Source organism: Salarias fasciatus, chromosome 5, assembly GCF_902148845.1.
Source record: "Salarias fasciatus chromosome 5, fSalaFa1.1, whole genome shotgun sequence".
NCBI lineage: Eukaryota > Metazoa > Chordata > Actinopteri > Blenniiformes > Blenniidae > Salarias > Salarias fasciatus.
Window position 1 is genome coordinate 15,672,773 of NC_043749.1, and position 14,978 is coordinate 15,687,750.

The window sequence follows — 14,978 nt, forward strand, 5'->3', positions numbered from 1 at the left end:
TCAGCCACACGCGGCTCTCTCAGCCATTCTGAAAAAACTCGCACTAGTCGTGCATCCCCCCATAAAACAGAATAATGCTCCCCATTTCAGCCAGTGACAATCTCAGAGAAACCCTGTGGCAGCCATCTTAGGTGTACCAGCACTGCAGGATGTTACGAGGAGCTACAATAAGAAGGGAAGAGACGAGCCGCGCAACCCTTCACTCTGTGCGTTTGTGGCGCGTTCAGCACCGCGGCCAGCTCCCGCCGCCTCAGCCTCAGCCTCCGCCTGGCAGGAAGGGAGAGGCCATCTCCCGCTTCCACCACAGGAAAAAAAAAGAAAAGAAAAGAAAAAAAAAAAAAACAGAAGAGGAGCCGCTCCGGTCCCCTCATCTGTACACTACACTCGCCTGCCCTGCCCCTCCCCTCAGCTCCCTTCTCACCTCCCCCCTCTCACATCCGCAGCGGTGACTGGCCAATAAAAGAGAGAAAATACGTAAGCAGCGACGAGCGGTCGGCGCAGGCGGAGAATGCTCCGTGTGAAGCAGACTGAAGCTCTTCCAGCTCCACTCATACTGCTGACATCTCTCAGCGAGCCAGTGCAATCAGGGCCCATCCCTGTTTCGACTAAGGGCATATTCTACTAGATATCCAGGCTCGGATACGACTATTGCAGAACTTATCTGCAGACTTAAAAAAAAAAAAAAAAAAAAAAAAAAAACGAGAAAACAGAAAAAGAAGACGCTTAAAAGGTCAGTGCATCTGCAGGGGCGCGTCGCTTCCAGGAGAAGATGTTGGATCCGTCGTCCAGCGAGGAGGAATCTGATGGGATAGTGGAGGAGGAAAGCAAAGAAGCGATGGCACCTCAGGCCGGATCCCGCATCTCTCCCAGCAGGACCAGCGAGAGCTCGGGTGGACTTGCTCCCAGCAGCAGCCGCAGCAGTGCCCGTCCGACCAGCCCGAGCCCGTCCGCCGCCAGCGAGGAGAAGGAGGACCTGGAGAAGCTGCACAGAGAGGAGGAAGACCGCAAGAAGAAGCTGCAGCTCTATGTTTTTGTGATGCGGTGCATCGCTTACCCGTTCAATGCAAAGCAGCCCACAGACATGGCAAGGCGACAGCAGAAGGTAAGGGCCCTCGGTGCAAAGCCATAATTAATAACCACATGATGGCGAAATGCCTCCTTTCATATCGCAGATGTTGTCATTGATGACCTACATAAGCTCCAGCACAGAGGGGGGTTTTGGCCACTAGGCCTATCCGGTAGCGTACGGATCGCGCGCAGACCCCCGTGCACGCCACACTTTGTTATTTGACGCAAAATGTAGAAATCCTCGGAGCATGACAGGAGCAGAGAGAGACGCTGCGAGCTCCGGATAGTAAGAGCTCTCTCACAGTGCTGCAGAGCTGCAGACCGAGTGCAGTCCATGCTACTCCAGTACACAAGCTTATGAGTGAGAGCAGCCCTACTCTCCAGCAAACCCATTAATTGAAAGGGCATTCAGGAGATAGTGGATGGCGATTTACAACAGGACGGCCGTCCATGTCTTTGTTGGCCTACATCTTTGCTCTCTGTGGCTTTGCATCCTGCCTTTTCAGCATATCTTGAATTTCAACCCGTTTGCGCCATCATTTATCCTGTCAATTTGGCCTCCCAAGGTGACTTTTAGGCACAAGCCACTTGAGGAGGGTGGGTTAATAGCCTCTCTCCTCTGCAGATGAGCGTGGCTTTCCTCAATGGGCTAAAGTAAATTAATTGCATTAAAAACCAAATTTCTACATCCGCACGATTAATGCCTTTATTCAGTTTTGTAAACAAGATCCAGATTCAGAGGTTTATGAGAGTTCTTGTGAAATCTGCTGCTATGTTGCTCCCTTGATGGTAAAGCCAGTTTTGGGTCATGATGTCCTTACTGTCAAAGTCACCATGCTCAGGCCCTACTGGACAGAAGGAACAATTGATTGTTTTCACAGATGATTAGCAGCTTTATGTCCTTGCTGTGTGCTTCTTGTTGTCACAGCAGAAGTAGGCCACTGACTGTTTATTTTCCAAGTTAAGATCTGACCATCATGACCAGCATGTTATATATATTTTCATACAGAAAAAGCCAGGAAGGAATGTGGATGTTTAAGTGTTAGAACAGCCAATTCTACCTTCTCTAACAAGGCATAAGTTGTATTTAGTGTGCTCAGTGGGCCTGGTGAAGAATTATTCAGCACAGTTAATCACAGGCCAATTACATGTCACTCACCCGTTTAAAACACTTATAAACAATCCCATGGAAATCCCATTTGTCGCTACTTTAGGATGCGGACGACCCGTCTTCCTTTGGACACAGTTTTAGGCCATATGGTCTGAATTTTCTGCTGACTCACGCACAAATGCATGTGGGAGGCATAAACCACAGTGTTTCCATCTATTTGTTTGTAGTAGTGTCGACTGTAGGTTACTGATAGTTTAATGTCTGCTTACTAATGCACTTTCGGATCTGGTAACACAGACTGCCACAATAATTAGCTGTGGTTGAGTGAAATTTCTGCACTAACAATTCTGCTTCACCAATAAACCAAAGCATGTCTGCATTCCTCCAGTCGGATTTGTTTCAAATCGCTCAACAATGGTTTGAACTAAAACTAAATATACATTTTTTTTTTAAACAAAGTAAATTACTTTGTCTGAAGGTTTAATGACACACAAATATTGAACTACAAGGAGCTCCACAGTCACACAGATGACATTTAGTAGTAGTAGTTTGTAATGTCATTGCATTGTACACCGGTCAGCATTTCAGTGTTACAGTGTGTTTCTGTCCCACGTGGCTGTGAGAAGTTATTCATTTGCTTAGTGAAGATAAAAAAAAATACATATAGTAAGGTCAATTCATCTTATACCAAAACCTGACAACAATGTGGGTTTCCTCAAATGTCCACAAGCAATGAATTACTAAGCAGCTCTGGATGCACAATCTAATGCGCCTATTAGAATTTTGGATATTATTGACGAGCCACAGCAATATGATGAAGCAATTTTCACTATGAAAAGACTTAAAGGCCTCAGCAAAAACATGTGGAGCAGCTCCACGATAATCCGTTATTAGAAGCTCTGGCACACAAACAGCAGTGATGGGCTATCACACAGAAACAGACCAGGCTGCAGTGAGCTGGGCTGCTGCTGCTGCTGCTGCTGCTTCAGATGTATTCTCACAACCTTGTGAAAGGATAAACCGACAGGGCAGTAACAGACAGCCGCTTCCCTTTGAGGAGTGGAGGAAACAACTTCTTGTTCAGTCTGAAAGATGCCTTCAGAAAGCCGCGGCATGGAGGCTGCTGCTAGTTAACAGCTGCTCCAGTGTGTGCGCAGGAATGACTGGTGACACACTTGTTTGTGAGCTAGGCTAATCATCATGGGAGACACTGACACTAATTCCCCTCCAGTGGTGAATATAAAGCCAGTAATCTATTAAGCACATTGAAAGATAATAATTGTTTGGTATAAATTGTGAAATTGCGGTGCTATTGTGATGCACCATCGATATTCGGAAATATATGACCCAATTAAATTCAATTGTGAGCTCTGGGAAATAGCAAGGGATAGTAAAATGATGATGAAAAGTGGTGGGTTTTTTTTGTTGTTTTTTGTCTCCTCATGTGTTTTCTCAAGAAAATTGCTGGTTGCTCAGGCACAGGTGTTACTAGTCTGGTACTTCAGTCCACAAATCACATGAAATATTTGATTTGAGTTAGATTGTTATTAGAATTTGTAAAAGCAAAAATATAGATCAGACAGTATAAAATATGTAAATATGTTCGACTTGAAATACTTGCCAAAAATTCGCACGTTGTCATTAAGAGCATGCCAACTTGTTTTCACATCGAAGCAGCACTTTTCTTCAGCGCTGTCCCACAAAGTCACCGTCACGACCCTCCGTTGTCTGGTAACGTGAATGCCGACCTGATTCATGAAAGTAGTCAAGGAGAATCAAACACGGTGTTTCTGCACATCCCCAACATCACACCTGGTTGTTTTCAACCTGAGAAAATGCTCTTTTTTTTTTTTAATCAAAAAGTGTGAACCCTGAAGATAATGGGATCCAATCAGTTCATCTGCCAGCAGCTTTACTTTATGGAGTTCTTCTTGGCTCAGCGTTTTACTACACTGTATGCTGGATGGTTAGAGGGAGAGAGGCTCTGAACAGTGCAGCAGGGTTTGTGATGGGAATTTGAAACAGTCTGAAATGCAAATTGGTGATACTTGGAAGAAGTTTGCTACTTTGGCATTTAGTACTGCTGGCAAAGGATTTAGGGTGTCTCATTGTGAATGATTTTTCTTTTCTAGGAGCTTTGTTTCTTTAATATATATATATATTTTTTTTAAATCTTGAACTACATACTAGCTTTCCAATCATCTCCCTGACAGCTTACCGTGTCTGGATCAGAGCTGCCCATATGCTCAGCTTTATTGGACGAGGGAGGTGTCAGATTTCTCTCACCTCTAATTATCAATTTGTTTTAGATGATGAAATAAAAAAAAAAATCTTGGAAAAATATTGCTGCTAATCACAGAATTAATTAAAATATGGACATCTGCTGCATTATTTTAGACAAAATATGAACAAAAGCAGGGCACTTTTGTAGAGCTCAGCAGAATCTTTCTATGGTAATTACTGTGACACAATAAAAGTCAGACATTTATTCTTTACTGATGATTTTTGATACAGAGGATGCACCTGATAACAGCTTGTGTGTCGACTGATGGAGGATAGATAACAGAAGTGGCACAGGGATCACTGGACATACTGCAACAGAATCAAACAGCATTAAAAGATATACTGTTTCAGCAGCACACATCTTAATTAACGTGACTTTACCATTTCTCCTATTGAGTATCTCATTTTATTCCTGTTCCCCTTATTTCTCTGAATCTAAAAGTCCTTTTGGAAGATTAGATGAGCAGAGCTATTTGAATGGCGAACACGTAGCTCGCGATAAATCAAGGTGAACTGTCGAGGCTCATTATGTTCATGAACTACACAGTCATGTGGGCAAGAGGCGGCGGCAGTGAATGGAGAGCTCAAGTGTGACACTGAAGTCATTTGCATCATTATGTAAGATCTCTAAATGGTGTTCTGCCTGAAAAAAAGGCATCTTTCAAGAATAAAAGACGCACCGCTGTCAGTGTCAAAGTCAAGCTTTGAGTTAGTAACAAAACATGTTGATCAGAATTTGAAGGCTAATGTCAAGAAAAAATAATAATAAAAAAAAACCTTTCATAATTTAAGAAGTGCAAGATTTTTTCCTGCATTGAAGAAACACAAGTGAGAGATAGAAGCTTTCCATTGATGGCACGGATACTAAAAGTGGATTCAGAAGGGGCGACAGCTGAAGAACAGCAGGCGGACTACCCCCTCACCCACTGTCTATGCAGCCGCGTGGAACGTATCGCAGCTCCACATATTAAGCGTCTCCTCCGTCGGAAAGGGAAGCTGAAGGTCTTCTGAAGTCATTAGAATATTAACGTCTTCTAATGAAGGCCCGACCGCTTTGAAGCTGGCACCTGTAGACGAGATAGAGCTGACTTTTCTTTAACCTGATAACGATCCCGCCGTCACCGCTGATTTTCACAGAGCGGTAAAAATAGCTACAGAAATGCAAATACTTCGCCATGATTGCACCGCATTTAATCTTGTGGAGGGATTATTTCACACAGGTGGACATCAAATACCAGTAATGTGGCTCAGAAGTGACCTCTTTACTGTCTGCATTCATTAATTATAATTTCAAGTGTTTATTGTCTATAAATCTTGTCTTTCATCCAGAATGTTGTTGCCAAGTAGGCAAACACGAAATGTCTGCAGTGAACATTTGTCTAACCTTAATCCTTATGGCACATCACGGAGATGTATTGCTGCGATCTGAAGGACACGCTATCCGGACATGCACCAGATTTGTGTAGCTGTGTTGCGCTCTGCATTTGAGGATTGAGAAAGATTAATCTGCGGTGTGGACAGGATTTATTTTGCTTTGCTGCTACATAGGATAAAATCCATACTCACAGTTCTACACACTCACTATACGAAGAGCAAAAATAAGAGAAAAATGAAGTCCTGGCCTGATGAATTTGGGTATTATGAAACTACGGTTCAGATTTATTTTCTGTCCATTGTTGACATGAATTCTGCAACAGTTGAAGCATATATAAAGCATGCATAATGTATGGCAAACTGAAATATTTAGGAGGCTCAAATAACCGCAGAGAGATCAGCGTGCTTGAAAGATAAGAGCTGCTAAAAATGTTTATGCAAGGTAGACGTTATGATAATAACATGAACTTCACACAGCCACATAAATACTTGTGTGTGTGTGTGTGTGTGTGTGTGTGTGTGTGTGTGTGTGTGTGTATATGTGTGAAATGAAACAGTTGAGCAGAAGCAGGCTCTCTCTCATTGAACTGTCACACTGATCACACCCTTTCTTTTTAGACTGTGATTGTGAGTTTTTCACATAATTACAACATAATTTTCCTCATAATTATGAGATTCTGAGTATAATTATAAGTTCTGAAAGTCACAATTACACACACAAGGAAAAAAAAAAGTTTTGTGAGTCTTTTTAATGTTGACACGTAACGTGTAGCTGTGTGTTCATCACACGTTTGAGTCTTCTAAATGAAATGAAAGCTGCTCGGCTGTTGGTGGTCATTTAGGACTTGAGAATGTGTTTGTGCAAATGAACCCTGTGAAATATTGCTTCAAAGGGAAAATTACTCAGGTATGAGTGGGAAACCGCGAACAGGAGAGAGACTGAGAGAGAGAGAGAGAGAGAGCAGCAGTGATTTTCCACATTAAAGACCGAAGAGCTCAAGCCGGACCATTACTGCAGTCCTCTGTTGAACCTCTTTCCTGCTTTGTGATGACTCTTACCGAGGCATAAAGCACACAAATACCAGCCTGGGGCAGGCACGAGGCTATAAGTCAGGTAGACGGTTTGCTCTGAATCCTCTTTGGGTGTGACATGTTCACTACACCACTCCCCATCTGATGCTCATCAAATCCCCAGTCTGCTCGCTGTCTGCTTTGGAGGAACTGCATTTTAATCAGGATCATTCATCACTAACATTGATGACAGAGGGAACATTACCGAGCACGCACTCGAGCAGAAGAGCAACCCGATAACCTCGCTTCAATACCAACCTTATGCTAACATGTTCACATCATTAACACTGACGGATTCAACAGTTTTTACTCAGCAATCATTACCTACATTAGCCAAAGCAATAACCTGACTGGACTTTACGTTAAACACCATTAATTCCCTTTATTATTGGTGGTGGGTGATTAGTGTTACAGTGTTATAGAGGTTGTGGGTTCATATGTCTTTCTGTGTGGGGTTTCCATGTTCTCACCATGTTTTGGTGAATCTAAATTTCCCAGAGATGTGTTGTGTGTTTGTGCTGTGATGGACTGGCGAGCTGTCCAGGGAGTATCCTGCCCTCTCTCATAGTAAGCCGTTTGCCTTAAACACCCTGTAAGCCTTTTTACCACAGCATAAAGCATTATAGAAGATGGATGGATGAATAAAAAATGGATTGATACGGGAGGGCTTGGCTTTTGCTCATTGTTTGGTTGATCTTGATGACTCCTAAATTCATCAAATTCCACCGTTTTAGTATTGATGAATGTTACTATCAGCTGTCTTTAGCCTTTCACTTCACCCCACGGAGATTAAACAAGGTAACGAGGCAACGCTGCTCAAGGTCACCACAGAAATGATGGAGAAATCCTGAGTGTGCCGCCCCCACCTCACAGTCACTGCTGAATGGAGGCCGATCTCTTGACTCGTCTATCAGTAGTTGTATTAAAGTTGTTTTTCTTTATTTTTAGTATGCCTTTCTGAGAACTATTTTTATAATAGTTTTCCCTCCTTTGCTTTTTATTAATAGACTTCAACACCGTTTAGTTGTGATGAAATTGATGGGATCTTTTGTCAACAAATCAACGGTTTCCTATTGGTGAATAAACACATTGCAAACATCAAATGAGAGTTTTCTGAAATAGGAAGGAGAGACAGAGAGCACAGGGAAGGACAGTGAGTGGTTTGTGATGGGCGGGCGGCAGCAAAGGATTTGTGTTTAAGGCTCCTGAGGAGAGTAATGCACCAGCGATGGAAACACTGATCCAGCGTCAGTTTCGTTTGCTCTACACATCATGAATCTGCGCTTTGGGTGATACAGTTAGTGGTTATTCGTGTTTTGAGTTTGTGACCCTGTGAAAGCAAGGTGGATGTTATTTTGCCACACCCAGCTCTGCTGACGTGGAAAAGGAGAGAGAACAGCTTCACTGTATGCAGTGTAAAGAGTTGACTTGATTTGATTATCAGGTAATATAGATATTATTATATTTCATAATCCCTAAATTACAATGTTTTCCATTCCTTCAGTCATATTAAATTTTAGTTAAATCACTCTTACATTACTATCCCACAGCTGCAGAATTTGGCCCCCATCCGTCTCTTAATCATGGCGACTAGACTATCATTATAACATGGAAAACCTTCAAAATCTGGCTGAAAGCAGTAAAAACAGAGCTCTCAATCTAACACAAACCATCAGGGAGCCCATCAAGACTTCTGCAGTTCGATCACACAATCACGGACAGGCAGGATTGTCATGTCACACATTTGTAGAATGTCCAGTCAAAATCACACACTGATATTGAATGACTGACAGATATCGAAGTTTCGAAGGAGCAGCATGACTGAAATGGTGAATTCTGCTGCCATTAAATCTGAAAAAACTCCATCCAGCCTGGATATGATTACTGTCATAAGAGGTTTAATCTTACAGTGAAAAAAAAAATCCATTGATACTTTAAGTGCAGAGCATTTGAAAACTATAAAACACAGTGTTAGACTTTGCTGTGTGTAAAGATAATTACATTATAATAAAAGTCCTCAAATGGCTTTTGTAGAAATCTGGCAGAGTTTACTTCGACTTCCAGATCCTTACTTTGTAAATATCATGTCTGCAAGCAGTAGTCTGCTCTCTGTGAATTGGGAATGCATTTCTGGGAGACCGTTCAGTGGATTATTTTTCTCTCCCCATTCCATGGATGTTCATATGTTCATACCATTTCATGTTCTTAAGGGATTATTCTGCACTCACTAACTGGATGAACATATTGAGGAACCAGCAGAGCTTTATGGCCGACGCCAGTCAGTTGGTGGTGTGATAATGGATGACTGTTTCAAGCAGGGGCTTTGCTGGTTGTGAACACAGTGTTCTCCTGTATATATCAGCAGCGCCACGCCACGGCGCCCAAATATGACAACAGTGCGAAGGCTGGTTATACAGAGCCAGAGCTCCCTCTTTCATCCCTGTTTGCTGTGTGTCATGCTCCGTCTGCAGAGTATACACCTGGCTGTTTACTAACCCAGAGGAGTGGTATTTACTCACACAATGCTGCCCGTGTGTGCGTGTGTGTGTGTGCGTGTGTGTGTGTGTGTGTGTGTGTGTGTGTGTGTGTGTGTGTGTGTGTGTGTGTGTGTGTGCGACTTCAGAACAAATCTACGTGAGCATGTCTGGTTGAGGATAATAGCTTTGTGCATCTGTCTTGTATAATTGTAGTTTTGCGACCATAGTCAAATGCCGGTGTTTGGTGTTTGATGAGGCCTGATGCTGGTTGATTTTGTGCAGCTGTCATGCGGCGCTTGTGCCCTTACTCTGTTTGCTGTTTACTCAGATGTGGGCTGGCGGCGGTGTCATCTGCAACATGAATGAAATGTGTTTTTGTCCGCCGAGAGGACCCACTGATATCATGTTTCGTGAAAAACAATAGAAGAGTTAAAGCTGGTTTATTCTGAACTTGGTCACATTTAGTAGCTTTTTCTACCTTTTCATCAGTTTTAGTGAAGTTCAGTTGTAAAACATACATTTGCATGTTCCATGTGAACATGCACATCGAATATTCAGTATTTATTTCTCGAATGTTTTACCAGCATATGTTTATCTAGGATTTTTGAATGAGTTGACTAAATCAATTACCATTAAATTTGCTTCTGCTTACCACAGACGACTTTCCATTTATTTTGCAGCCATTTAATTTTGGAAAACAGCCCAATTTAACCGTCTTTCAGTGTTATATAACTTCTTGAAGGAAGCACAAATGTGAGTCAGCACAGCTGAAGCCGTATTGCCCAGAACTACACGAGCTACAGTACACAGTGCACTGCATTCAATTAGATAATTACTCCAATCATCACAGCACTGCGAGATCCAGCTCACAAGTTGACGACGACGACGCGTTCATTCAAAACTTTCGACCAGATACAGGGAGTTATGAGAAAAGTGTCAGAACTTTTCTGCCGGTGTGAAATACAGGTGTGGTGATGGAAGCTGCTGTAGTCGCCCCTAAATTTATCCAAAAGTCAAATGTTTCTACCATTCGGTGTTTTGTGTTATTCTCATGAAAACAACCAGATATTTATTTTAATTTGATGAACTTTCACCAGCCAATAACAAAAGGACACGTTCACTATTCACCTGTTTGGTAAAGGTTTGCCACATTTTAATGAAATCTTTCCTTCAAAACATTCATTTCATTGTATTTACTTTGCTAAAGCTATTCAGCGTCATCTGCACACCATGTCGAACTGCTATACTTAACAGCTAATTTTGTTGCATTATTTCTACATAAATGTCTGCTGTTTGTAAATTGTGAAAAAATGACACACATTGACATCAGAATAGTTTAGCAATCCATTTTCAGTTCACTGAAGAATCACTGAAGGAAATGAAGATTTTGCCACATATCTGCCTGAAGGGCTTTAATAGCACAAACCTTTGTTAAAGGCTCAATGGGCTTTAGGAGACAAGACTCACATTTTAAAACAATCTCCTTTTGAAACTGACAGGCTTCTCTAATACACTTCAAACAGAAATTAACACATTTTATCTGTCGTTGCAAAGACCTGAAACTAGGGTCACATTTTAAAATATTTCTTCAAACCACTATCTTTTTTTTATTGATGGAATAATTCACAGCAACTCAAGTACTCTTTCAGCTATACTGCCGATGTAGAAAATAAAATCCACAGTCTGTTTAAACCATAATAAAGCTGGTGTACATGTGCATGTCCTATCTATTGATATGTGAAAGCTGATTAATGTCACTGCTTGCAAGCAAGTGAATCACTGCATAATACTGCAATCTTGATAAGAGCCACAGAGAGGGAATCGATTGGAGCAAAGCAGGAAAGTAAGTCTTGGGAGTCTGGCCTGTACTGATGAATATGGAGGCATTTTCTGTCATCCATCAAACTGGTCACTAATCAGCACAATTCTCCAATCAGCAGAGAAGCAAAAAAAAAAAAAGCATGAAAGCTGGGGCATCATAAATACTTTATGCGTTTGAAGTGTGTTTTGGTGAAGGAGTGGGCACAACTCACCTGCTCCACTGCTGCGCGCCTCAGTGTCAGCCGGCCAACAAATCACGCACACATGCACGGAGTTAGCAGCTCGCTGTGTTGTCACATAAAGTCAGATCAGCCAAGAGAAACTGTCAGCACCAGCCAAGGTATTATTAGCTTTGACCTTTCATTGTAAAAATTTCAGGTGAAACACAAATGTGTTCTGCCAGCGTTTCGACCAAAATATCCCTTCCCAGTACCTTAGCGACTCGACTATTGCACGTAAATATGCCGCAGTAATAAATGAGATTGATTGAGGGCCCTTTGGTTTTGGTCATGTGCTATATTTGGCATTAAAAACTTGGTATTTTAATTTAATGCTCAAAGAGAGTGAAACATTTCAACTAAAGTTTAAGATAATGAATTGTACTTCATTAAGAACAAAGTGAATAATGAAATCCTCACAATACTGAGGCTAGTTGCAATTGTTATCTAGCATTTTGCTTGAAAAATTAACCAAACAATTAATCAATTATTGTAAAAGCTGCTTGATTAGTTTCCTGTTGGTGGATTGCTTGAATGGTAGTTTCAGCTGTAATTACAGCTGCTCATTAATTACGATTGAAATGGTTTCAAAAATCCAATTTCATCCACACTCCAGAGTCTCGCTTGTGCTGTTTGGAGTGTCCACCGTAATGCTTTTCAAAGTGTGTTCAGGCTGTGCAGCAGAGCTGGGATGAATTTAAAGAAACGCTGCAGTATGGACGACCTCAGGTCTAGTGGTGCAAGTGTTCACTTTGCCCTGAAACATCTCAGTCAGCTCGGTTCAAGTAAGTTTTCACGCTTCTTTTCAAAAGCCCAGCAGCCAACAAGCAGCATCTCAGACTGTATTTTCCTCAACATATTACACATTATTCATGCTGTCTTCTGATGTTGTAGTTTTTATTCTGCTTTGGAATCATAACAGCTCTCAACCTGAGCTTGCAGAAACACTCTTGGGTAAAATGTGTAGCTTTCTTCCAGATTTACTCTTTGGTCTCATGAGATGTAGAGTTCTATAATAAATCCTTCTTTCACTGCGTTATAATCTACATTATAAGCACAAGCTAAATAAAGTGAAAGCTGCATGGCTTATTTATTCTCAGCCTCTCAGAAATGGACAACTAGCGAAGGACGCTCATGTCAACTTCAGGCTCCTTGTGTCTCTATAGACGAGTCTCATTTACATAGTAGTGGTAATATTACCATTTCAGGCTGCGTGATGTTCCTTGAACTTCACAATCTGTGGAAACCTTCTCTTTTAATTTCACAGCTCCAAAGATAAATAAGCCTGAAACCTTGAAGCCTGATCTTGAGTGCTGATCTCTGCTCTTATTGATGTGCTGTTTTGTGTTGCTGGTGCAACTTTCATGTTTGAACTTTAAGTAGCAACATCCCAAGTTTCAGTCTGCTGCAAGGCAAGGGAAAGGCTCGTGCGTTGATTCGTCATACCTCGACTTCAGTTGTATATTATTTTTTCAGACAGTAACGACTGAGCTCATGGATCTTTGGTGTCGGTTCTCATACCTGTCTGCACACCTGAAGTCTTTCCCACTGCAGCCCTTCAAACCTCATGTCCCTTGACCCTCACTTTCTAAAAATAATGAGGGGGCATCGGGGCAGTACGACGAACACACAGATGGCATTGAGATTGCCTCACAGGCACATGATATGTGCTACTTTTCCATCTCACTCCCACACCAGAGTCTGTCACTCGCAATGTGCTTCTGAAAACACGCAGACACACACATTACCAGCAGGTCCTTGTGCTTGTTTGATATATACAACAGCTTGACCTGCGAGATTGAAGCCAGTTGTCAGAGGGATATTGTCAGCCGATTGACTGCGAGGTCACTGACTCAGGAATGATGTGTGAGCCGAGGGAGGGAAGGGGAAAGCACCACACGTGTGCAAAAGGTAAAACCAGAATAGCAGGTGATTTTACTGGATAGCTGTTGAGGAATGGGAAATATAAATAGATGACATGTTGCTTCCATTCCAGCACATTTTACACTAATAATTTTGTTTTTTTAACACAATCCTTAATTTGCAATGACTTTGAATTATTTACTGTTTTTCATCGAAGCACAATAGATAACACCATTACACTTCATTTCTGAGTTACACCAAGCAGACAGGGGTTTTTCTGTCTTCTATGAAGAAACACAAAGAATCTGTCGCCACAACTTTACATTCAAACGTATCCATCCATCCGCCTTCTGTACTGCTTCATGCAACATAAGGTCTCTGGAGCTGATCCGAGCTAACAGTGTGTGAAGGCAGGCTGCACCAGGGACAGGTCACCAGTCTGTCTGGTAAAGACGGAGAGACGAACCATCACATGCACTTATATTCATGCTTACTGGGAATTTTGTCACACCACTAACCTCAAATACATGCTTTCAAATTGTGGTAGGATGCCAGAGTACTTGGAAAAGAATGGATGCACAGGGAGAACATGCAAACTTAGCACCGAAAGGCCCTCAGTTTCTTACTTAAACTGCATATATCCACAATATGAGAGAAGAGTGTAACCACAACACCACCATGGGGTCTTTATTGATTTATCTCGACTATTTTTCCTCCCAAAATGTGTAGCGCTGCTGGGAGGAATTCAATGTTTTCATTATTTGTTCATATCCACTGTGGCCAGAAACAGGTCAAAGAAGGCATTATGAAATCTATTGAAGAGCATGGCACACCTGGCTCAGACACAGGGAGGTACTTGGATGAGAAAAAAAAAATGCTTCAAAGACGGAATTATATTTTACAGGAAAAATCAAGTGTTTTTGTCTCAAATTACATAAAAAGAGACACAGATGCAGTCGTGAGCAGTTAGACCAGTAAGCAGCTGCTGACTTGGATGAAGGCAGTGTTTTACCTCTTCATTTCTTGTTTTCACCATGACTTTATGCACCTTGACCTCACCTGTCGATGATATTCAGGCTGAATGTGAAAACTGGCCTGGAAAGTGTCCAGTTGAGTGACGTTAGTGACGTCTCCTCTGTTTGCGGATGATGTTGTCCTTTTGGCTCCACTGGACCGTGGCTCACAGGGTCTGTTTCAGCCGAGTGTGATGTGTTTGGGTTTTTCGGGGTGTTATTTCATGCAGGTTTGGGTTTTATTCATGAGTGATGTGTAAAACGTGTCGTCTGGTTGTTCGCAGTTCGGAAGCAACAGCTGCAGTATCGTCGCCTCTGAATGCAGGCATGAAGACAGAAATCAGCTGTAAAGCAAACCTCTCAGTTTAACAGTTTTAATTCCCGCTCCCACCTCCATTCGCAATCTCTGAGCGGTGATGGAAAGAACGAGTTTGCGGATACAATCGGGCAAAATGAGGCTCCGGAAATTACTCTATCTGAAATCTTGAGCAGCTCGGGGATTATGGAGGACTATTATTGTGCCGGTGGATGACGACCGTCTAAATTGGGATGCAAAGGTAAACCTCGGGGAGACATTGTGCTTCCCAGCTGGCCGGGAAGAGCTTAGTGTTTCCCCAGGGGGAGCATGAAAAAAATTTCTGGGGAAAAGGATGTTAGGGCAAATCCCTGTGGGTTATGT

The 14,978-nt window shown here is 42.2% G+C and overlaps 1 protein-coding gene across 12 annotated transcripts in view; it reads left to right on the top strand.

Moving 5' to 3' along the window:
* The first annotated feature begins 667 nt into the window (after positions 1-667).
* cadpsb (Ca2+-dependent activator protein for secretion b) overlaps positions 668-14,978 on the top strand; it is a 63,661-nt gene continuing 49,350 nt past the window's right edge. For 4 of the 12 annotated variants that reach the window (XM_030091239.1, XM_030091240.1, XM_030091241.1 and 1 more), the window contains exon 1: positions 668-1,102. In XM_030091239.1, coding sequence (XP_029947099.1) covers positions 770-1,102 — 333 coding nt within the window. In that variant the 5' untranslated portion in view covers positions 668-769. The remainder of the gene's footprint in view (positions 1,103-14,978) is intronic. The other 8 variants (XM_030091232.1, XM_030091233.1, XM_030091237.1 and 5 more) reach the window with 4 other exon arrangements.